Consider the following 24,322-nt stretch of genomic DNA (forward strand, 5'->3'; position numbering starts at 1 on the left):
GCTTTTAACACCAAACGTGCCTGTTTTTGTAGAATTTTTATTCTCCTTGTTTGTCCAGTTGTTGAATGTCAGTGAAAATAGACTCTTTCATGACCTGCTCAATACTGGAGGCAGCAACTCATCGTACTTTGGCTGTTAATGAGCATTAAGTCTGGTCTGATGATCCATCCTGGAGTCTGCTGGTTCAGCTCAGTGCAGAACGACAGCAGGTTCTGTTCCTGCTCCAATACAAAATTCCCTTATGAAAATCTCAGATTTAAAAGGGAACATTTACTGTGTCTCAGGTGACGTATTGTGCTTTTTTATATATTAGATAATTTACTTTGTGAAAGAAAATGTAGGAAATGCTATTTTGTACTTCACATGAATCTGTTATATAGATAAATAATGTAATACATTTTTTTCTGTAGGTGGTGGAGGCGTTTTTAATTTAAGTTTAGCACAAGTTAGGTTTGGTACAAATACTCCTTCGTCTGTCAGCTTTAAATAACCACATGAGCTTAATTTGGGAAATTGCAGAGAGAACAAAATTCTGTTTTTTGTTTTCTAACAAACTGATGTGAAAACAGCAGCTTTTGAATTGGTCTAAAGATCAGGGTTTGCAGGAGGTGTAATTCTCTAGTTCACAGATGTCGTACACCATGTTTCTGTTGCCGTCTCACACAAACTGTTTCCTGTTTGTGTGACTCCATCGAGCACAAACATGCTTTTAACGGAAACAAAGGACAAAAGTAGAACTCAGTTTGAGTCCCTCTGAGGTCCTCGCTGGTCCAAAATGAATTTATACTTTAATGAGCAGTGGTGAAAAGTAGCTAAGTACTTTTACTCAAATACAATACTTTAAATGAGTTTTTACATTTTCTGCTGCTTTAAATTTGTCTACATTTCAGTGGCAAATACTGCACTTTTTACTGTATTACAAAACAAAATATATGATGAACAGCAAAAAAAAGATGCATTATTGTAGATTACGAAAAAACATAATTCACATGCTAACAGTGTATAAAGTTGTTAAAATAAAAAAAAAGCTTTACTTGCTGCAACATTAAAGTGATGCACACAATAATTCTGATCCAGTAATCTACACATTAATCTGAAATGGGCCATTCTGCATGTGTGCTTTTTTTGTAATTTGGTGGCCTATTTTGATGTTTTTGATACTTTTACTCAAGTTAAACACCTGAATACTTCTTCCACCACTGTTGACTGTTTGAACAGGAAACCAAGGCGCTTCAAATATAGCTGTGTTATCTCTTAAATGTGGTTGATATGAAGATCATGAGACGATATAAATAACACACAGAATTATTAAATGAAGTGTTGATAGTCGTCTAAAGTCAACCCGATCTTGTTTTAATCTCTGTGACTGCAGTTAAATTAACCTCTCATGCCACTCAAGTAAAAACATCAAACGCAGCTGTTTCATGAGCTCTAACACACACTTGTGGAGCTTCAGTTGACACAGTTTTCCCAGCTGTTTGCTCAGAGATGTGCAGAGCGGGGGGGTTTGTGCAGAGGTGCAGGTGCGAGCAGGAGGTTGTGGTGAAGTCATTTCTCAGCACAGAGCGATCTGCAGGCTGCTCTGTGACCACATCCTCTCCTCTGCTGTCGCTTTCGACTCCTCTGCAGGGTTTCAAGCCCCGGTTTGTCTCCCTCACCAACAACAGCTTTGACCTTCTTCTGTGCGCAGACGAGAACGCTGGTTTCCTGTTGTTGAGGTACACTCACACTCTCACATTTGCTTTCCCACTGACTGTTTCAGCTTCTGCATTCATAAAGAGAACGTGAAACGTAATCCGCTGCTCTTATTTGAGCAAAGTGGAAAAACTACTTCAATAAACCCACTTTGTCAAGTCAAATGAGTTCCCCTAACGAATGTTCAAATGCAGATTAGACGGTGGAATTTCGTTTATCAGTCAAATATCACTGGAGAAACTTTAGTCAGCTCTCAGTTTGCTCACTGGAAAAACAGCTTTTCTGAGCTGAGACGTTTCAACGTCCTCCATGAAGGTGAAAAATAGCCTCGTTCTCAGAAAACAGGCGGATAGACAAGCAGCTAAAAATACCATGAGACGAGCAAGGACGGGTTGGAGGGCGGCTGCATATATCAGCACTGTTGGTCAAATTTATCTGTCTAATTCTTTCACATTTAAAAATGAATATTTTGATATGCACAGTGTCTGATATGAAGATCGACTCATGCCTTCTTCTGGTTTAGATATATGTGGGATGTAAAGAAAGTTTTACTGTCTGGAATTGGAGATGAATGAAAGCACATGATTGAAGAACTCCTTTAAAGTGCTTTTATTGATATGAAAATTATGCCAGTAATTCAGGAACACACAAAGTTATCATTACAAGCCTTTATAAAACTGCCAAGCCAAAGCAGCTTTTGGAGCAGAACAAAAGCACACATCGAACTGTTCATCTATTTTGGCAGAATTTACTCGTCTAATTAAAAAACAAATGCAAATGCACTGCAACACACACAGTTGTGGATATAATTCAATGTTTTCAACCTTTATTTACAGAAACCAGCACTTCTGATCTCCTAGAATTGAGGCTTCAGTTGTTCTGCTTTCCAGCCGATCCCTGAAACAATCAGAAAGGACAATGTCATAATGCCATGAGGTCGTTTCCTGTTCATTCCAATACCAAAGTGTACAGAGTGTTTTTATGTCAAGCGCAGTAAATCAAGAAGGAAAAGCAGCAGACAGGTCACATGTTAAACTGTGCAGGACGAACCTGAAGCTTCCACACCAGAAAGGCCACAAAGGCTCCATAGATGCTGCTCTTGACGATTAAAACAACGTAGGAGAGTTTGGCAGTCTGTGTGATCCTCAAATATTTCTCTGCAGAAAGTTGAAACACTCAGATGAGTGACATGATTCAAAGAGGAAACCTCCAGTTTAGATTGTTGGAATTGATGCATTGCAGCGTACTGAACCACAAAACAATGTATTTACCTCTTGTCATGACATCTGTAGTCTTAGCTAAGAAATGGATTAGACAAGGTCAGATGATCAGTTACATGTACAGCAAAAAGATCAGGTTTTTGGTCGTTTTTGAGTTTAAATGGACATACCTTCATCACCATTAATTGAGTCTGAAACATACTCATAGTGTGTCCCATTGAAGAAGGTGACAGTGCACTGGAATTCACTGCTGGATGTGAACCACGTTTCAGCAGGGACCTGTAGCCTGCTGGTGATTGTGTAATCGCTGCCATCCCTCACGGCAGCGCTGTCCGTCGCCACACCATCGGTTTTATTGTACCCGTTGATTTGCCAGGATACGCTGACGTGGTCTGGGTAGAATTCACTGGCCACACAAACCAAGGTCTTCTTCTTTGCTTTGTCTTTTTGGTTTCGACACTCCTTTGGCGAAGGTTTAAACACTTTCACTTTTGGTTTGACAGCTGTACGGCCTTGTTCTGCAAGGACAAAGAACATAAGTCACGAAATAAAAGATCCACAGCAAACCAGTGTGCACTACCCTAACTCCAGTGATGCACATGAGACACAGTCAGGGTTCAAAAAGACACAGGAGAGCTTTTTCCTCTGAAGATGAACACCAAATGCATGATCATCACAGGCTGCACAGCTCACACTGAGAGTCATTCAAATTGAATTCTTTCAGTAAAAAGGTTTAATCGCAGCGATCTTACCAAGAACTGTGAGCCTGGTTCCCTCTCCAAAATGAGCAGGATAAGTGTTGGAGCACACCTCCGACTCACATGTAAAAAACTGACAAAGATCTACAACCACTGAAGTAAAATCTAACGTTTTCTTCTTTTACTGCATTTGTGAGTTTTTTGCAAACTAGTGTCAGACATAGATCCTACTTATGGACTCACTAATGTCAATTTAAAAGACTTTTTAACACCTGTTTAACAACTGAACTGGAAACATTGGGAATCATAAACATTTTCAGTGACAATCTTTACAGTTTGACAATGATGCATTAAGTGGTTCTGACACAACACATGACCTTTAAGATTTATCTCAGTTCACACTTCATATGTTCTTTTGTCGTTTTGACTGCAAACGCACACAGCAACAAGGTGCCGCTCCAGATAATCAAGACATTTCACAAGACATTAAAACAGCAGTTTTCTACAACCTGAAACTTAACTCAACAATTATCCTAATATTTCAGTTTACAGAAGGCCATGAGACAAACATGATCATTTTATTACCCAACACGGTCAATCTGGTGCCACTGCCAAAGTAAGCTGGCTTGTCACTGTTCACACTGATACAAGTCTACAGAAAAAACTGCTCAACCTTTCAGCACTGAAGCTGAAAACCGTCTTTGTGCTCTTTTCTTGCACAAACTAAAAACATTTCTGCACACAAAAATGTTGAAACAGCAGCTATCCACACCAAATTGTTTGCTAACAGCATTAAACATTACCTAAAACAGTGCTCATATTCAAACTAACAGTTATTTCTTCAGATAAATGTTTGCTTTTTAGATGTCATTACAGTGATCTTACCAAGAACTGTGAGCCTGGTTCCCTCTCCAAAATAAGCAGGATAATTTCCAGAGCACACCACTGACTCGCATGCAAAAAACTGACGGCAGCGGCTGATTAAACCTGTCTTGGTTTTCTTTTTTGTGAGTTTTTTGTTGTTTGATTGACAGTGTTGACTGTTGTGAACACTTTTCAAGCAAATGCCAAATTTCACAGCTTTTAGACGATGAATTAACTGCAACAGCAATCAGTTCAGAATAACTAAGTCTGGTGCCAAAAGTAGCTTTTATTGCTGTAGACCTGAGAGATTTATCTTGTATAGATTTTATATTTGTATTTTCTTTTGCATTTCTGACAGCAAACACATACACAGCATTCTCTGAACAAAACATTCAACGTGTTATTTACTCAGTAATAATTTAGTAGATCTATGTTAAACAAAGCTCAGAAAACATTAATGCATATGATTTGGATCATTTTCTTACCCAACACGGTCAATTTGGTGCCACTGCCAAAGTAAGCTGGGTCGTAGTTGTTCACACTGATACAAGGCTACAGAAAAAACTGCTCAACCTTTCAGCACTGAAGCTGAGAACTGCCTTTATGCTCCTTTTTCACATTAACTAAAGACGTTTAACTGTTCCCACATAACTGCAGGGGAAGCTTTTTCACATACTACGTTGGTAGCCTTACCTAAAACCGTGAGTTTAGTTCCAGCTCCAAAGTAAGCTTCTGACTGTGAACTCACAGTGTTTGACAGAGCTGATGAGAACTCGCTGTGAGAGAAATAATCTGGGCTGAGAGCCAAAGGTTTTACTGCTGCAGTACTTTCACAGCAGCTTTTTGCTTCTTAGCACAACTTCCAATCGAAGCTCTATTTTAAAGGAGAATACTTTGTTTACAGGCATCAAATGAAAGATGTAAAAGTACACCTTTTACTGCCATTTTTTTCACATGTTGCACACAGGTTGTGAATCATCCTCTGAGGATTTTGCAGGTTTTCTTACCTAAAACAGTGAGTTTAGTTCCAGCTCCAAAGTAAGCCTCATTGTAGGAGCACAGAGACTTTCAGCTACAACAAAAACTCTTCCTACTGCCTCTCTTTATCTGTGCCACTTTGAAATTATTCCAACTTTGTCATTTATGAACATGTACAGACTTTAACCTATAGTTTACAAATCAGTCAGTTCCTCCAGAATAATTTCTTACCATTTAAGAATCTATTCTTGGTGCTTGTTTAATGATTATTTAATCTTGTAATGGTTAAAACACTGATGTTTATCAGTCATTTGAACTTTAGGTTTTCATCACAGTGCCAAGAACATCTTAACTAAATCACACCTGAATGATACTTAATGAACTTTAAAATAATTTCTTACCTAAAACAGTTAACTTTGTTCCTCCACCAAAATAGGCCTCTGTAGCACCAGTGTCACAGTGCACCTGATCAGTGCTCAAAACAGCCCATGATGCTGCTTTTACTTTGCTTCTTTTCTAAGAAATGTAAACTGTCTTTGCAGCCTGTTTTGTTGTAAGTGACACAAACCTCTCAGTGAGCTATGCTCCTGGGCTTTATGCTAACTTTCCAAGAACAGACAGTTTTGTGCCTGAGCTGAAAAAGGCTTCATTGTGACAAAGCCTTTAATATTAAGACCACAAACCTCAGAGCTAAACTTAAACTGGACTTCAGTGTAGTGAGTATCTTACAGAAACCCTGATTACAACGCTGCTTCCATTTGTTTGATTTCTTACCTAAAACAGTTAACTTTGTTCCTCCACCGAAGTAAGCTTCCCCACCACCAGAGTCACAGTGCACCTGATCAGTGCTGAAAGACGCTGCTTTAACTTTGCTTCTTTAGCTTCCTTTGAACTTAAAACTGACAGCTGCTGCACTATACTCCTTTATATGACACCATTTCTCTTAATGACCAACCTGTTGGGCTTTTTAGTGCTGCAGTCTTTGTTGTCTTGCACGTGGATTCATATGAAGGAATTTTAATGTCCTACTTACCGAGAACAGTCAGTTTTGTGCCTTGGCCGAAATAAGCTTCCTGCTGACACAGTGTTGAAGCTTGAGAACAAAAAGCTCTGAGCAGAACTTCAACTTTGAAGAGTTTGAGCTCAATAAAGTTAAAGAACAATTCCAGATCCACTGCTTTTCATTTGTTCTGATTTTTTTTTTACCTCAACCTTCCTCATAGACTGTGTAAACAATGTATGTTTCTTACCTAAAACAGTTAATTTTGTTCCTCCACCGAAGTGAGCCTCTGAAGCACCACCAGAGTCACAGTGCACCTGATCAGTGCTCAAAACAGCCCAAGATGCAGCTTTTACTTTGTTTCTTTGCATTGTAGTTTTGTAATAAATGTAACTTTCCTTTTAAAGGAAGTTTTACAAATTCTATGCAACACAAAGCTCTCAGGGAGCCACTCTGTTAGACTTTATGTTAACTTACCAACAACAGTCAGTTTTATGATTTGGCTGAAATATGCTTCACACTGTAAAAGCATTAAGATGAAGAACAGTTTCTTTTTCATTTGTTTGATTTCTTACCTAAAACAGTCAACTTTGTTCCTCCACCGAAGAAAGCCTCATAACCACTAGAGTCACAGTGCACCTGATCAGTGCTCAAAACAGCTCAGGATGCAGCTTTTACTTTGCTTCCTTAGTTTCTAGTTTTGTAATAATTTCGAACTTTCTTTAAATGAAAAACCAGCAGCTGCTGCACTGTGTGTTTATGTGCTGTATGTAATGCAGACCGACCTGTTAGGCTTTTCTATGTTTCACTTCTTGTACAGGTGGATTCATGTGAAGAAGTTTTGGCATCTTACTTACCGAGAACAGTCAGTTTTGTGCCTTGGCCGAAATGAGCTTCGTACTGACACAGCGTTGAAGCTTGAGAACAAAAAGCTCTGAGCAGAGCTTAACTTTAAAGAGGCTGAACTCAACTTCAATTACAGTGCTGTTGCATTTATTCTGATTTTTTTTTTTTTTTTTTTTTTTTACCACAGACCATATCACTGACTGTATAAACAATCTATTCAGTTCACTTAAATTTCTTACCTAAAACTGTCAGCTTTGTTCCTCCACCAAAGAAAGCCTCTTTACCACCAGAGTCACAGTGCACCTGATCAGTGCTCAAAACAGCCCAGGATGCAGCTTTTACTTGACCTCTTTGTATTTAGTTGCTTTTAGGTTTTTATTGAATTAACTGTCACTATTCTTTAAATGAAACAGCAACATTTGCTGCACTGCAGTCTGGTTTTATCTAAAAACAAACTTTTTCCATCGACATCAGACCTATTTTACCTCGTTTTACTTTGTCTTTAACAGGTGAATGAATCTGAATAACATTTGATGTTTACTTACCAAGAACAGTCAGTTTGGTCCCCTGGCCGAAATAGGCTTCGTAATTGGCACAGCACTGAAGCTTAACATCAAAAGCACTGAGCTGAACTTAAACTATGAAGAGCCAAATACCTTATGATTCTTCATGCACTCCTCCAATGACAAAGCCCATTGCATTTATTCAATTTTGATCATCCTTGACTTACCCAAAACAGTCAGTTTGGTTCCTTTTCCAAAGTATGCTTCGACATTGTCACAGTGCAGAAATACTGAGCATGAACCTCTGCTGTCTGTCCCTACCAGAATTATCTTGTGAAAGTTTTTTAGTAATACTTCTGACTATATTAAGACTCTAAAGCAATGTGAAATCTATCAAAACACAGTAATCAAATGAAATATTTACCTAAAACAGTCAGTTTGGTTCCTTTTCCAAAGTATGCTTCGACATTGTCACAGTGCAGAAATACTGAGCATGAACCTCTGCTGTCTGTCTCTACCAGAATAAAATTTTTTTACTCTTACTTTTGATTATCCTTTGAGTCTAAAACAATGTGAAATCTCTCAACATACACCAATAAACTGAAATATTTACCTAAAACCGTCAGTTTGGTTCCTTGGCCAAAGTAAGCAGGATCAGTGTAGGTCACAGTGTTTTCACTTCAGCTCAATATTTCATCTTTTTCATATCAACAGTTTTTCCTTCATTTTCACACCAACATTTAAAGTATTTTGAGTTTGTTGCAGTTAACTAAAGTTGTTAAAGCTGTGACTTACCCAGAACAGTGAGTTTTGTTCCTTTTCCAAAGTAAGCTTCATTCATGTTGTCACAGTGCAGAAATGCTGAGCATGAAACTCTTTCTTTACCAGAATTACCTTATTGTCAATTTTTACTGAAACTTCTGTTTATCCTTAGACTCTAAAAACAGTGCAGAATCTATCAAAATATGCCAATAAACTGAAATATTTACCTAAAACCGTCAGTTTGGTTCCTTGGCCAAAGTAAGCAGGTTCATTGTAGGTCACAGTGTTTTCACTTCAGCTCAATATTCCATTTTTTTCACATCAACAGTTTTTCCTTCGCTTTTACACCAACATTTAAAGTATTTTGAGTTTGTTGCATGGAACTAAAGTTGTAAAAGCTGTGACTTACCCAGAACAGTGAGTTTTGTTCCTTTTCCAAAGTAAGCTTCTTTTGCATTGTCACAGTGCAGAAATGCTGAGCATGAAACTCTTTCTTTACCAGAATTATCTTTGGACAATTTTTACTGAAACTTCTGTTTATCCTTAGACTCTAAAAACAGTGCAGAATCTATCAAAACATATCAATAAACTGAAATATTTACCTAAAACCGTCAGTTTGGTTCCTTGGCCAAAGTAAGCAGGATTTGTGGTGGTCACAGTGTTTTCACTTCAGCTCAATATTTCATCTTTTTCATATCAACAGTTTTTCCTTCACTTTCACACCAACATTTTTAAGTTTGTTGCATTGAGCTGAAGTTTCCAAAACTCTGACTTACCCAAAACAGTGAGTTTTGTTCCTTTTCCAAAGTAAGCTTCAGCTCCAGTGTCACACTGAATGTCTCCTCTACCAAAAAGTCACAAATCGTTCTGTAATGAGCGAGTGGAGGCACAGTCTGATAATCCACAGGATGAAGAAGGTTGAAACATTCAGGATGAGCTTCAGAATGTCCACAGTTGGTTTGATTTTTGTCAAGATGAGTAACAGAAGCATCCAGATGCTCCACATATGACCTTAAAGTCATTTTAAAAAAAGATTTCCAGCACATTTTCTGCATATAAATGGACTTTTTGATCCCAGAGTGTCCTGCCATCTCACACGCCTTCAGATTATTGGTTTTTCTGCTCTTCTAAGCGTCCCAGGCAGCATGTAGCCGTCTACACAATGGATGTTAATGGGAGGAGGTTTTTGTACGGCGGCTCTATTGGATTGTATCACCGTGGCCCCCTGTCCCCACGGTGAAAAAGCATCACACAAAAACCTGAATTCTCTTTCGTTCTCCCCTCTCTCCTCCCCCCACCCAGCTTCTCCATATCTCAGCCTCCATCTCTGCCTGTGTGAGAGCAGCTGTACAGGTCGGGCTGAGTGACGGCTGAACTGGCTCCAACATGACTGCTGCTATTTCTGTGACAGCTAAGAAAAGATGTGAGAGCGAGGGGAAGGAAACTGGTGTTTGTTTGTGTTTGTTTGTCACTCCTCAGAGGAAGTGACATCTCTGCTGGTCACACCTCTTTATCCACCCAGTTATCAGTGAGCTGAGCAGACAAACATTCACTGAGGAACATTTATCGACAGATGTGTCTGATACTGTCGCTGATCCTTAAACTGTTCATGTTTCCCTCTAATTTGATCTCCAGCTATGGAAATATTTTTCCTCTCCCACCTTTTTTTTGCAACTATTCAGGAAAATTTTTGCTAATTAGCAGTGGTGAAAGAGTCTTTCTCTGAACTTTTACTTGAGTGAAAGTAACAATACCACAATGTAGAAATACAAGTACAGAAGTTACAAGTATCATGCAGTCAAAAATGCATAAGTATAAATTTGTATAAATAAATGTATGAATAACCTGGATCAACAAAGTGTATTAACAAGTACATTATTTCCCTCTAAAATATAGTGAAGTACAAGTATAAAGTATCATAAAATGGAAATGTTCAAATAAAGTACCTCAAAACTGTGCTTAAGTGTATGAGTAAATGTACATGTTGTTACATTCCACCATAGTTTGGTCTATAACATAATAATCTGTCTGTTGAGGTGTTACATTGTACATTTCATTTGTTTTATCTCATGGGGTCTGTTTGACTTTGTTTAAGTGTAATCCCACATAAACCCTGTAGAGGTCAGTGTGTGATAACCTCTTATACTTGATACGCCTCCATCTCACAGAATTATAGTAAAATAAACCAGCGGAGACTAAAGCACAGACTGGAGAAACTGTTTAGAACGATAATGGTGAATGTGACAAATATTCACTGTGTTAACACCTGCTCACTTATCTGAACAGATCAGCTCTGTGGTGTCGTTGCAGAAATATCATGACGTGTGGGGAAGCAGTTCTTGCACCTTTAACAGATTAGTAGTTTTCTTCCATATTTCATGACACACTGATCTCAGTGTGTTGTCATTCAAAGAGTTCAACACATTAACCCTCCTCACTCATCCCTCCTCCCTGTTTTCTCTTCCTGGTTTCTTATTGAGGTTGTTGTTCAGCTGCTGAGCCTTTTTGAATCACTGTGATCTACTAGATGCACAGTAATACACAGCTGAGTCCGCAGCTTGAACAGTGTGTATCTGCAGAGAGGAATTCAGCACTGCAGGCCGGTGCATGGTGTACTTGGACTTGTTGAAAGGAGCTTCAGTGTTTGATGAACCTTGACTGGTAGAATATGTGATTAGCTGCATTTCCCTCTTGCTGCTTTGTCTGTACCAGTACATGTAGAAATTTAGATTGTCATCTTGTTCACACTGCAAAGTTACAGCTGGGTCTCCTTCACGGCTGAATCTGAATGGAGGCTGGAGAATTTTCACTCCCACAGAGGAATCTGGAAAGAGAGAAGACAACAAGTAAAATGAGAGCTTCAACAGGAATTTTCTTTCGACTTAATTGAAATGGTCTCACGGGTGAAGACGAGAACAGCAGCAAAGAGCAGCTTCATTTTGAGACTGATCGTTGGCTGAGCCACAACAGATAAATGAGATCCAACTCTGCCCGTCCTCTCTGTTTTGACTTTTGCCACAAACGAGTTTCTGAGTACAGCCTCAGTCTCCTGGTGGCCACTGAGCAGCACTGAAGGTTCAAGTTCTCATTCAAGGGCACTGTGAGCGGGTCTGAGGACACTTAGAGGAGAATCAGTTTGTTGATGTGTATATGAATTTCTCTGATTTACTCTCTGCTGTATCAGAATTAGAAATCAGCTGTTATAACTGCACCATATATGAAAGAATGGGAGTTTGCCAATGTTTGTGGTTTTCAGACGATGTGTCCCAATAAATTTGGTGTTCCCATGACTTTGCCTCTTTCTACCGTCTCAGCCAAAACATACGGTTTTCAGTGAAATGGATTAAAGTTTACTACAAATATTCATGTTTCCCACAGGTTAAGGTGGTCTTAATGAAAGCCTATTTTGATGTAATGTGTATTATGTAAACTTTGACAATTCTGAATCCATCTCCCACTGTGCCAACTATACAGTGGTTTGACAGTTTTGTATCAAGCCAAACAAGCCACAGCTCCTTCCTGTCTGCATGCCATCTGGGACAGACAGACTTGTTATTTGTATGACTGTCTGGTCTGTGTGCATCACTGTGACTGGCAGCACAGTAGTAGGTGCTGCTGTCATTGAGAAACAGCTCAGTGATTTGAAGGGAGAAGTTGTTTTTGGATGTGTCGATAGATGCCTGGAAGTGTCCCACGGTTTGGTCAAACTCTGTGATGAGGAACTCTAGTGGAGCTCTGTGGTGGTTTTGTCGGTACCAGAGCATGGTGTAGCTGCTCATGCTGATCCCTGGACCCATGCTGCACTGCAACATCACTGTGACTCCTGGGTGAGAAATTTGATCTCCAGACTGAAGGACCACAACAGCGAGACCTGCAGCACATTAAGGATGATGCTTCAGTGTGTCTCGTGTGCAGATACAGAACAGTGAATTCACTGAGATATGTACATTTGAAGAGAACATGCCACCTCAACAAGTTAGCTAGTACATCCAATATGAGACACACACACACACACACACACACACACACACACACACACACACAAAACCCACCTGAGTGTAAAAGAAGTGATAGATAAAGACCTGTGACAAACATGTTAATGATGAGCCTTCTTCCAGCTGAGTGATGCACTCAAACATCACTCAGCACAAAGGAAACACAAGGTCACATGCTCCAGTGACTGGAGGGGAGGGACTGTGCTCACTCACTGTCTATCAGCGACACTTAAAGGCGAATGGAAGCTCATTTTTGATGAGGTTTGGAATACGTTTCAAGACCCTAATGGAATGTAATATTCTTTAAAATGAGGTTGTAAATTAAATATTTAATTTACACGCAACAGGCCGTCAAAAGAGACACTGAAATCTGAAAAGTTAACAGAATTCCATTAAATTAATGTGATTCCATTATATTGCTTGTTTAAACACCTCAGAATGATGTAACATCCAACATAATATTACATTGTTCTTATCCGTATTACATGTTATATTGTTTGTGAATGCAATTATGACACTGTCACAATATGCAACGGCTCTTATGATGTCAGAATTATCAGTTAATGTGTTAAGAGATTCACAGGATGTAATTGATATTTAATCTACTTTTCATTACATTTTTAGTGAAACATCTATATATAAATTATTATATTTGGTACATGATTATGTGTAAAAACTAATTAATCAAAGGTTCTATCAATTGGCAGTGTGATACATGAATCATACTTCAATAAACAGCATCGTAATTTCAGTACCCAAACAGCTCAAACTCAGAGCAACAGCTGTTATTAGTTTCCATGTGGTAGGAGGTTTTTAGTGCAGCAGAGGTATTAAACCACATCACTGTGTGCTAGCAGCGCAGAAATACACCGCTGAGTCTGATGGATTCACTGCTTGAACGATCAGAGATCCTCTCAAAGTGTCCTCTCTTTTTATCTGGAATCGGTCTTTAAACGGGACCTCGTAGCTTGGGTCACTCAGGAGGACTGTGTACCCGATGAGGCTCATAGAACGACTGCTCGGCTTGTGTTGGTACCACAGCATAGCTTGGAGGTTGCTGTCATCGTGGCTGCAGTTAATCCTCACCTCCTCAGCCCCTTCCTTCACAACTTGAGGAGAGGACTGTTCAAAGATGACACTCTCCACAGCTCCTGTGAAGAAATCATGTCATTATTTGAATTCAAGGGGAATCTTTAAAACATGCCAACGTTGTACCGTGAGCACAGAGTGGTGCAGATGTTACAGGCACTATGATGCTTAATATTCTGAGAATTGTCATATAACACTGAGTCAAGCTTACTTGTAAGCACGAGCAGTAAAAATCCAAGTGTGTGTAAACCTGCAGGCATCCTGGAAACTAAAGTTAAGTCAAGGCCTGTGAAGCAGTGAGAAAAAACAAGAATAAATGCACCATTGCATCCACAATTTTACAATTACACCATCTGGCACCAGAGGTGGAGCGTTAGCATGTTCCCCAGATCTGACAAACATATTACAGATCAACCAAGTGATGACTATATTTCACCTCCGTACATCACACCTCCTCTTCCCCACCTTCTTCCTCTGCTCACAGCTGGAAAAAAAAAAAAAAAAAAAAAAAAGCCTGCTGCTGCTTCTTTGCTGCACATTTATTTCTCTCAAATGAATGTATAGTTTTAATGGATTTTCATGGTGTGGTGGTTTTAAGCCTTACAGACAAGACAATGAGAAACTTAAATCAAACGTTGCCGGCTTACCTTCCTTTATTTGCCCACCATCTTTTATTACATTCAAAACATTCATACCAATTTATCCCTGATGATGAATGTAATTACTATCATGGAATAATATCGTGTTGATGTACATAAATGGAACATTGGCCTAATAACTTTCTTTTTAATTGATGAATTTAGAATTAATGTGTGCACACTGAAAACGCATAATGTTTTTTTTTAAACAGTCATTGTTTTGCTTCCAATGGGCTTTGTAATTGTTAATTTTACTGTTGTCAATATTACGTTTAATTGCTGACAATAAGTACAGTCCATTACTTGTACGGTGAATGTGTTTCGTGGAAATCATCTGCTGAGGTGATTGGATGAAAACCAGGTCAATTTTAGACCGGTGGAACGTGATTGGTCACCATTCAGGCGGTCTTTTTAAACTGTCAATGCCCCGCCCACTGGTCGTCGCGTTTTTTTTCCGTTGCTGTTTATGCACTCCCGCAAAGACAAATAGATAAATAAACTAATTTAGTTTGTAAAGACAAGCTAACTACAGGCGTTTTAATGATGTCACACAAGTCGGCCATGTAAAGGATTTATAATGTTATCTTCACGCTGCAAGCTGCTGATGGAGTCTGCTTGTAGGTTGTCATCTCTGAAGTTGTTTCTCACGCTAACGGTTGACCACAAATGCGCACTTCAAGTGAGATCTGGAGTTTCCCTTTCCTGCTTTCGGCTGCTCGGGACTTGTTTCAAAGGGGTTCTCATCTTCAAGGTAAGAATTTGCTATTTGTGCTAACATGTATGCCATGAGTTGATGTCGTGGCTTTGTTAAGTGTGCTTGGCTAACCTGCGTTTGGCTAAGCTAATTGGCGATGATGTTCACGCTAACAGTTAAAGGCTAACGTTGTTGCTAAAAGTTATGAAGCTAATGTTTTAGTCGGTAACTGCTGTGGCTGGCTAACTAACTGCCTCTGCTCTTTTTCTGTCTTGTGGCTGATATTGTTTTGTTCGCTGGGTGCTGACCACTACGTTTTGCTCACACAGCGATGCTAGCACACCTGCCGTTGGGCGGCTCGCAGCTAACGTTAGCTTTCTGCTGTGATCTAGCTAACATGACTTATGTTGCTATCCCAAGGTTTTGGTATTAAGGTGAATGATTTCTTTTTGTTGGCTATTGTGTGGCACTTGTACGATGTTTTAATGCTTCATGCTGTTGATTTGGTGCAATGTACACACTTATTGTCGGGTGTTTTGAGGAGTTAATTGGTCGTGCAATATATTTGCCTCTAGGTCGTTGGTTGTTGCTTTGCCTTGTTGTGACAAGCATGCTGTTTGCTTATGGGAAGGATCAGAGGCTTCCTTTTGAAGAGCCCTTGGTTGTTGTTTAAATGACAGCACTTGCTGACTGCTGCTGACAGTTTGTGTTTTGATCTTCGCTTTGTTGTTTTTGTTTTATCTGCTGTAGGTGGTAAAGTGTACATATCAACACCAGAACTGGATTTGGGTAAATTAGGGAAATCTAAAATAGCATGGATATTACACAGTCAAACTGCCTTTATATTGTTGGCAGCCATAAATTCCACTCCATTCCATGTTTGCCTTAAAGGTCACTTATCAGTAAATTGGCTTGAACACTTTCATACCTACATGACTCTTAATGACTGTCTGACAGTTGGTCACATTATTTTCAGTCTGTTGAAAATCGCAGTCTGTGTTCATGTCAGATCAGTAATTTGACTCTCAAATTCCACCAGCCTACCTCTCAGGATCTTGAAGGTGAAAACAACAGACAACGAGAATAGGGTTTTTAGTAATGGGGTAACATTAAACCACATCACTGTGTACTGGCAGCACAGAAATACACAGCTGAGTCTGAAAGATTTGCACTCTGAATAATCAGAGTTCCTGTTTTCATGTCTTTTCTTGTAATCTTAAACCGATCTTCAAATGGTTTCTCGTAGGTGGGATCGTTGCTCATGTAGCTGTATCCAATCAATCTCACTAAACCTCTGTCTTTTTGTTGGTACCAGAGCATTAGGTAGAGGTTGCCATCATCATGACTGCATTCAATTTCTATCCTGGCTGCGTCGTTGACTATTTTTGGATGAGATGGCTGAAACGTCACACTCTTGGCTCGATCTGTGGGACGAAACAGATTTAAATTGATACAGAAGCCATGGAGAAAACATTAATGTAATTGCTATATAAAATTAACAACACAATTAAATGGCTATTTTTCAGCCGTTTTCATTACATGGAAGCAAGATAAGAAGGAATGCGATCATAACAGGAGACATTTTTCAGGTTTGCGCTGTTGCAGGAGAAACACAGCATCCTCCAGTGAGAGTCTGTATTAAGAGAGACACCGCCTCTTGTGCAAGTGCACACATTTACAGGGAAATGATGAGGGTTTTAGTGAGGGAGTGGCATTAAACCACATCACTGTGTACTAGCAGCGCAGAAATAAACCCCCGAGTGTAACAGGTCTGCGCTGCGAATAGTCAGTGTTCCTGTTGCTGTGTCTTCTCTTGTCAGCTTGAATTGTTCTTCAAACTGACCCTCATAGGATGGTGAACTTCCTCCATATCCATATGCAATGAGGGTCATAGACAAACTATCTTTTTGTTGCTGATACCAGAGCATTAGTGGTAGGTTATTGTCATCATAGCTGCAGTTAATCTGGACCTCAGTTTTCTCCTTCACTATCTGAGGAGCAGATTGCTGAAATGTCACAGCGCTCACTTGAGCTGTGGAGGAAGCAGATTTAGAAAATATTATTGATGTGCAACAAAATGAGCAGAATATAAAGCATTTATTTTTAGCACAATTGTTCATCATTTTTTATAAATAAAGATTAATGACTACTTTAATGTAATTCAGGATGATATTTGAGATCTTACAATAAAAACAGATGAAGAGAAAGCCGAAGGTTTGCATAGATGAAGACATTGTCAGGTGCTGATGTGAGAGAAGTGTTGCACTGAGAAAACTAAGGCCCAGGGTGAAGAGGGAGGGTGTTGTCTCTGCGTGTGGATTAATTCATTATCGTCATGATAAAAGCGGTATACCATGTGCTGTGCCTCCACCTATTGGTTGACTCTATTCTTCAGGACCCTGCTACTGTATTTTGCATTGTTAATTGTAATTTTAAAGTTTCAGCAGACTTACCATGCCCACGACCTGCCTACCAGTCTGTCTTATTTAGGACATGAGATCCAGTTGCTGTCTCAACCAAAAATGCTCATCAACAGTTTTTCCTTGTTGGCTCTAAAATGAAATAATCCATAAGGTGTGGTGAAGTGCTGTTGGTCTCCAAAATTACAATGATGATGATGCCGGACAGTCACCAAAACTATCCAATGAATGACTTACCTGTCAGTCATATATTTATACTTCTTTGTTCATATGAATTAAGTTGGTGCAAACCAGAGCTCAAATGATTTGTTGATCAACTGATTGGTTGATCCACAGAAAATCAACCGGCAACTCCTAACACAGCAGATCCAAAAGTCGAATATGTATGACTTTTTTCCTTCATCCAGACCAACTGAGCAACTCAAAGCAAGAAGACAATGTGACACCAAAAACAAATAAGATGCACCTGTGGCCAAGGTAGAATTTGTTTTTAAACAAAACGTGCTCTAAGGTTGTTTTGTACTTGTCCTGTTCTAGTTGCAATGCAGTGACTGTGAAAAGTCTCAGTATATACTTTTGACTTTATCTGCAGTGGAGAGAGCTGAGTGCAGTACTGCAGTGTTGTGAGACAAAAGGAACAAAAATATAATCTAGTGAGCACGTTATAATGAACTTTTTCAGAACTTGATACTTGTCTCACGTGGTTTCAGTGGTTTCCTGTTGGTGTGCTGTTACCTGCTGGATCATTATGGAGGTTTTTGTACGATAGACTCACTGCCTTTATTACTGTGCATACTTGCTGCTCCAAAATATTCTCCACTGTCTTCAGGGTGTTTCGCGTTCAGGATGTGAAGATAAGCCGTTTTCTCTCCATCTCCACTCACTTTAAACTGGTTTTCAAATGGTGCCTCAACTTTAGGAGTATCATAACTCATATATCCAATCAGCTTTAGAGAGGTGTCTCCTGCTGAGCGCTGATACCAGAGAATAGTGTCGTAGTTTGGGATTTTATGTGTGAAGCTCAGGTTGAATTCACTGTTTGGTTTCATGAACAGTTCATTTGGAGTCTGAAATACTTGCTTTTCTTTACTGGAGTAAACTCCTGTGAAGAGATCAAAACACGGTGTGAAGCAGTGCAATAATGTTGTGCCACTAGTTGTTTGTGCATTTGGATTAAATTACTGGGAGAACATTATATGAAAAAAACAATCAATGATTAGTGGGTTAATATTATACCTCCGATGCTGAAGATTTTTGAGGGTTAATTACACGTAAAATGTAAAATAAATGGCTTCATGAATACACAATACCTTTAAACCAGAAGATGGTAACGATGGAGACGATGAAACGAGGTGACATCATGTTGAAAGTGAAGCACCAGCTTGAGTGTCTGCTGCACTTTGCGGATCAGAAGGAGGGGCAGGAAGTGATGTAGAGAAATCACAGCATAAGTTGACTCTGAGAAACTTTCTTTCATTCACTGTCTCCATCTCTTTTTGTTTCAAATTGCAACTACATTTAAAGGTAATTACTTAGCATAATCGCTGAAGGAAATTACTTAGTTTCATGAACAAAACTTAGTTGGTCGGTGCTTTGTTGTGGTTATAACAGATTAAAATCTATAGATAGATCTCCCATTTACTCTTAACCTACATTCGGAGTGGAGGGGTAAAGAGGTTTTTGTCGAGAGCAGATGGATGTTTGACGTACTGTGCCTCACTTGCTGCACAGAAGTACACTGCAGTATGTGTGACTGCTTTTAGGTCAGTTATGGAAAGTGAACCATTTTTTATTTTGTCTCCACTCAGATCCCCAGTTAATTTGAAGTGTCTTCTAAACGGCTCTTCCACGCTGTCATTGTTGAACTGGCCATATCCATATCCAACAAGTTTCAGGGCTTTGTCTCCAGGTGGCTGCTGGTACCACAGCATCACTCTGTAGTCACTTTGTTCATGTGTGCAGACAAGCTGTACATCATCACCAGGCTTTCTGATGACAGCAGAGGGAGACTGATGGACCTGAACCCCCAGAGAAATACCTGCTGTAAGCAAATGTAGACAGATTATTGATTTTAGATGTGAAGGTAAATAGTACAGTGCATCTTAGTTCAGAATGAGGCGATTGTTACCTGTGAGGAAATGGAAAAAGAGAAATCTGATCATAATGAAGAGATCTGACATGGAACACTGAGTTAGCCCTCAGTCATGGATGAAATGCAGTGTTAAGTTATAAGTGATGACAGAGTCTCTGCTGTTTGTGCTTTCTCAGTAAACTGAGTCCCATTTAAGTAGGAAGCAAATGTGATGTGGAAAGGAGGCGTGGCTTCATGTAGTTTCAAAGTGACAGCTATGTTTGCTCTCTTCCTGAACCTTATTCACACACACATAAAATGCTTTTGACAGATTTTAATTATTTTTTTCAGAAATTGTACTTAGCTCATTTAATGACATGGTTGGACCAAACCAAAATACAACCACAAAAGAATGTGTGTGGGAGCAGTTTTCTTTGTCTTATTCCAAACCACGATAACAGTTCATACAGAGTTTTTGTAGAGTTCAGAGGGGATTTTTCTCAGTGTGCTTCACTGGCTGCACAGTAGTAAACTGCACTGTGCTCTTGTCCTACACGTTTGATGTAAAGAGAGCCATTCTTTGCTGTACTCCCACTCAAATCACCAGTGATATTAAAATCCTCTTGATATGGCTCTTCCATTTGGACAGTTTGATAATTCAAATATCCAATGAGTTTCATAGCTGTTTCTCGAGGTGAGCGCTGGTACCAGAGCATCATGTAATAGTCACTTTTCTCATAGCTGCAGAAAATCTGCACTTTGTCACCATGTTGTGTGATGAAATCAGGAGACTGATGGACCTGAAGACCCAGACAAACACCTGGACAAAAAGACAAACAGAGAGAACAAAATTAGTTACATTGTGGTTGATTATGAAAGAAAATGTTTCCATCTACTTGTGAGCTAATTGTTTTTGGAAAAAAAAAGTTTACCTGCTAGACAACAGAAGAAGAGAAAGCAGATCATTTTGTCTCCCTCAAAATAAACCAGTTTCTCAATACCTTTACATGACATGTCAGACAACATATGGCAGGGTCATGTAGCTTTAAGTTGCCAGGATCTCACATCAGATCACAATGACTGTCATTCTGTTATTGATGGGGATTCAATTGATGCCTCGACTGAGCTGGCTAAGATTTGAAGAAGAAACGGAAGTGAGGAAGACACATCATTGTGCATTAACTGGCAAAGATGAAAGCTTCAAAGAAAATGCAGCTGGCTGGGAGGGGTCTGTTCAAGGTGTAATTTAAAACCATAAGTGCTGATTATGGTTAGTTGTTCTTGTATGAAGGAGAAAGAAAGAGGAGTCACCGTGCATCACTGGCTGCACAATAGTATACTGCACTGTGCTCCCGTCCAGATGTTGGGAGCACAAGAGAGCCATTTTTTGCTGTATATTCACTCAAATCTCCAGAGATATTGAAATATTCTTTATATGGCTCTTCCATTTTCACATCTCCGAAGTATAAATATCCAATGAGTTTCAGAGCTGTGTCTCCAGGTGACTGCTGGTACCAGAGCATCATCCTGTAGTCAGTTTTCTTGTGGCTGCAGAAAATCTGCACTTTGTCACCATGTTTTGTGATGAAATCAGAGGGAGACTGATGGACCTGAATACCCAGACAAACACCTGGACAGAGAACAAAAATAAAGAACAGATCTACAATAAATTGAAAATGAAAGCATTTCTACATTTATAGGAGGTAGTTGTATCTGAAAGTTATTACCTGACAGGCAACAGAAAAAGAGAAAACCGATCATTTTGACTTCCTCAGAATAAAAGTTACTCAGAAACCTTTAAATAACATGTTCAAAGTATGTCTTTTAGAGTTTTAGGGGTTTAAGTTGATGAGATCTGACATCAGATCAATCTGACTGCCACTGTGAGCGATGGAGATGGAACTGATGCGTCTCCTGAGCTGACCGAAGTTTGTAAAAGGAAGTGAAGATGAAACAGCATCACTGTGTACTGGCTGGCAGAGATGATGGCATCAAATCAAGAGCAGCTGGCTGGGAGGGGCTCCAATTCAAAACCATAAAAGTTGTTTGAGAGTTTTTGTATAAAGGAGGGAGGATCTGCAGTCCGTGTGCATAGCTAGCTGCACAGTAATACACTGCACTGTGCTCAGGCGCTTTTAGATTAATTATGAACAGAGAGCCGTTCTTTGCTGTGTTTCCACTCATATCTCCAGTGATATTGAAATGTTCTTTGAATGACTCCTCGTGATCTTTGTTGTTGTGATACACATGTCCGATGCGCTTCAGAGCTCGGTCTCCAGGGGATTTCTGGTACCAGTGCATCATGTAGTAGTCAGTCTTTTCATTGCTGCAGACCAGCTGGACTTTGTCTCCGGGTCTTCTGAAGAGAGCTGCAGGGGTTTGGTAGATTTCAACACCCAGACAAACACCTAGAATAAAAGAAAATGAATGAAGTGTGTGGAAGCTACAGATGAATTGTTGTTTCTGAATGGTAAAAATGATTACCAATGAGCCAAAGTGAAAAGACAAATGTTGGCATGTTGACCTCCTGTCTGAATGAACACAGAACACCGAGTGACTCCAAGCACTCGACTTCAACACCAGGACACAGCTGACAGTTGACTGGAGTCTCTTTTATTAATGCCCTCCTCTGTAAACCAGCTACATTAAACATCTTTGTGTTTCATTGTTGAGCTGAGGACCATTTCTGGGGTTTGAGCTCCACCTACTGGAAATATCTAAATTTGGTTTCTCATACACTCATCAAATTTATTGTCAAGGAGTTTTTGTTCAGCTGCTCAGCTTCTCACATCACTGTGTTTGCTGACGGCACAGAAATACACACCACTGTCGTCAAACTGCAAGTCTTTCACAGTAAGAGACCCGTTCTCTGCGGTCTCTTTGCTGGCTGTATATTTGTTTTGAGGGGTCTCGCTGTAGCTTGGATCTCCACCAACAGCTGTGTATACAATGAGGGTCATGGTCTCCCCTGGACGCTGCCTGTACCAGTACATCTGGTTATAAGTAATATCTTTGTTGTGGCTGCAGTTCATCTGTGCAGATTTGGCCGAATAACTCCAGCTGATTTCAGGGTATTGGGTCACATCCTGGCAGTGAACTGTGTGGAGAAAATGCAACAGTGAATACAGTTTGTATTCCTTCTGAAAACATTCTGTCTACAATGTAATAAATTAAATTAAACCTATAGATTTATGTTTTGTAGGATTTATTTACTTCAATATTGAGTGAGACAAAATGTTTGTCCTGTGGTTTCTTAGTGCAAGTTAAGACATGTAAATGTTGTAAAAGATACCTTAAAAAAGTGTCGCCAAAATTAAATTTACAGGTGATTCTCGGTCAGAATATATGCTACTATGTCAATAAATACATTAATAATTGATTAAAGATTCAAATGTGATCTATTACTTTGATAGAAAATAAATAAATTCTGTATCCCTCTACCTTGACACCACAGAGACGAGACAATAAATATGATAAAGAGAGCTTGAATCATTGTAATGATCCTGTTGGCATGCGATGCCACAGCAGACATAATGAGTTTCTGAGGGAGGTTATATACTGTGTTGCTCACCACAGGGACCCTCCCATTGAAATCTCGGATCTTAACAAAAGGGGAAAAAAAACACTTGTTTAGAATGAGTTAATACATGTGTAAGAGGCAGTGAGATGTAATGCAGAGATAAAAAATGTGTGATGAGGAGGTTTTTGTACTGAGGAGCAGTGATATGTAGCACTGTGAAACTGGCAGCACAGAAGTACACTGCACTGCTGCTCAGGTTTAGTCCTTCAACTGTTAATGTGCAGGTTTGGTCTTCGTTTGCGCTCCCACTTATCTTCACATTCAGCCCAGCTTCAGGATTATCTATGTTTGTATACATGTACCCTAGGAACTGCAGTTGTGTATTTGTTTGCTTGTACCAGAGAATGCTATTGTAGTTCTGAATACTATGTGAACAGCTGATTTTTGCGGTTCCTCCTGGATTGTTGTACATGTCAGCTGGAGTCTGGTGGACTTTGTCGCTGAGAGAGGAGCCTGTGAAAAAGAGATCAACAAAATAACACATCACCATACAAACAGAGTAAAAACAAGTGCTAACAAATGGAAAAACAAGCAAGCACAGAAGAGAAATTTAACTTCCAAAATCTGCATGTCAGAGCCTTTGGCAAGAAATTTGGACATCTCCATCAACCTGTTTGCAAAATAAGCATAAATAGTTCTTAAAAGACAAATGCTGTATAAGACATTATATTACCTGAAACCAGAAAAAGATTCATGGTTATACAGAAGAAAATGATCATCGTATAGTGTTTTCTGACCAAATTTAAATTCCGTTCAGCTTGTCCCTGTGCTGAAAACACAGTTTGACATAGATGTCACCTGTTTTCTATCACACACGTATTGTTTTTTGAGTACACCCTCCAACAGTATCAAATGACAAAAGTCCTTCCTCCTCGTCACCATTAAAACCACCATGTCAGCTTCCACCACTCAACTGCTCTCAGCAAAGATATTCTGCCAGCTTATGAAAGGAAACAAAACAACAGAGACCTCTTACAAAACTACAAACTTTAACACGACACAGTATATTTGTAATATGTACTTTGTTGAAAACCTTGTTTGAATTTAACAGAGCTCTTTTGTTTAGCTCTGGGCCTTAATTGATGAACTAGTTAATTTTTTTCAGGTTGTGTTGGCCTATGCTGGTACATATCTGTTAATTCTTTGACTTAGCATGAAAATGAGACTTACTTTTGCAACAACATAGAACATGATAAACTTTTCACAAATGGAAAGTTGAATTCGTAAGCAATAAAACACACCTTTCCTTAATTCAACACACTTGCAGGT

At 39.4% G+C, this 24,322-nt stretch overlaps 1 protein-coding gene across 1 annotated transcript; it reads right to left on the reverse strand.

Annotated features, from left to right (window-relative positions):
* Positions 1–2,288: 2,288 nt before the first annotated feature.
* On the reverse strand, positions 2,289–16,595 carry LOC143331852 (M1-specific T cell receptor beta chain-like). The gene is made up of 9 exons (XM_076749038.1): positions 16,522–16,595; positions 16,113–16,406; positions 13,522–13,712; positions 12,153–12,414; positions 8,032–8,067; positions 3,086–3,433; positions 2,967–2,993; positions 2,746–2,852; positions 2,289–2,592 (listed from the first exon to the last, which is right to left on the reverse strand). The coding sequence occupies exons 1-9, from the start codon at positions 16,562–16,564 to the stop codon at positions 2,566–2,568; spliced, it is 1,335 nt and encodes a 444-aa protein (XP_076605153.1). The 5' UTR covers positions 16,565–16,595; the 3' UTR covers positions 2,289–2,565.
* Between the last annotated feature and the right edge of the window lie 7,727 nt (positions 16,596–24,322).

The sequence above is a fragment of the Chaetodon auriga genome, chromosome 14 (genome assembly GCF_051107435.1).
Source record: "Chaetodon auriga isolate fChaAug3 chromosome 14, fChaAug3.hap1, whole genome shotgun sequence".
NCBI lineage: Eukaryota > Metazoa > Chordata > Actinopteri > Chaetodontiformes > Chaetodontidae > Chaetodon > Chaetodon auriga.

Bases quoted from the DNA above. Each gene is read 5' to 3' on its own strand.
- LOC143331852 (XM_076749038.1), bottom strand. From the start codon at position 16,564: ATGTCTCCTGTTATGATCGCATTCCTTCTTATCTTGCTTCCAT. The intron at 13,713-16,112 runs GTACACAGTGAT...ATTTCTTCACAG, and splicing joins TGTGTATTTCTGTGCTGCCA to GAGCTGTGGAGAGTGTCATC. The intron at 12,415-13,521 runs GTCCCGTTTAAA...GTGGTCCTTCAG, and splicing joins TGAGTGACCCAAGCTACGAG to TCTGGAGATCAAATTTCTCA.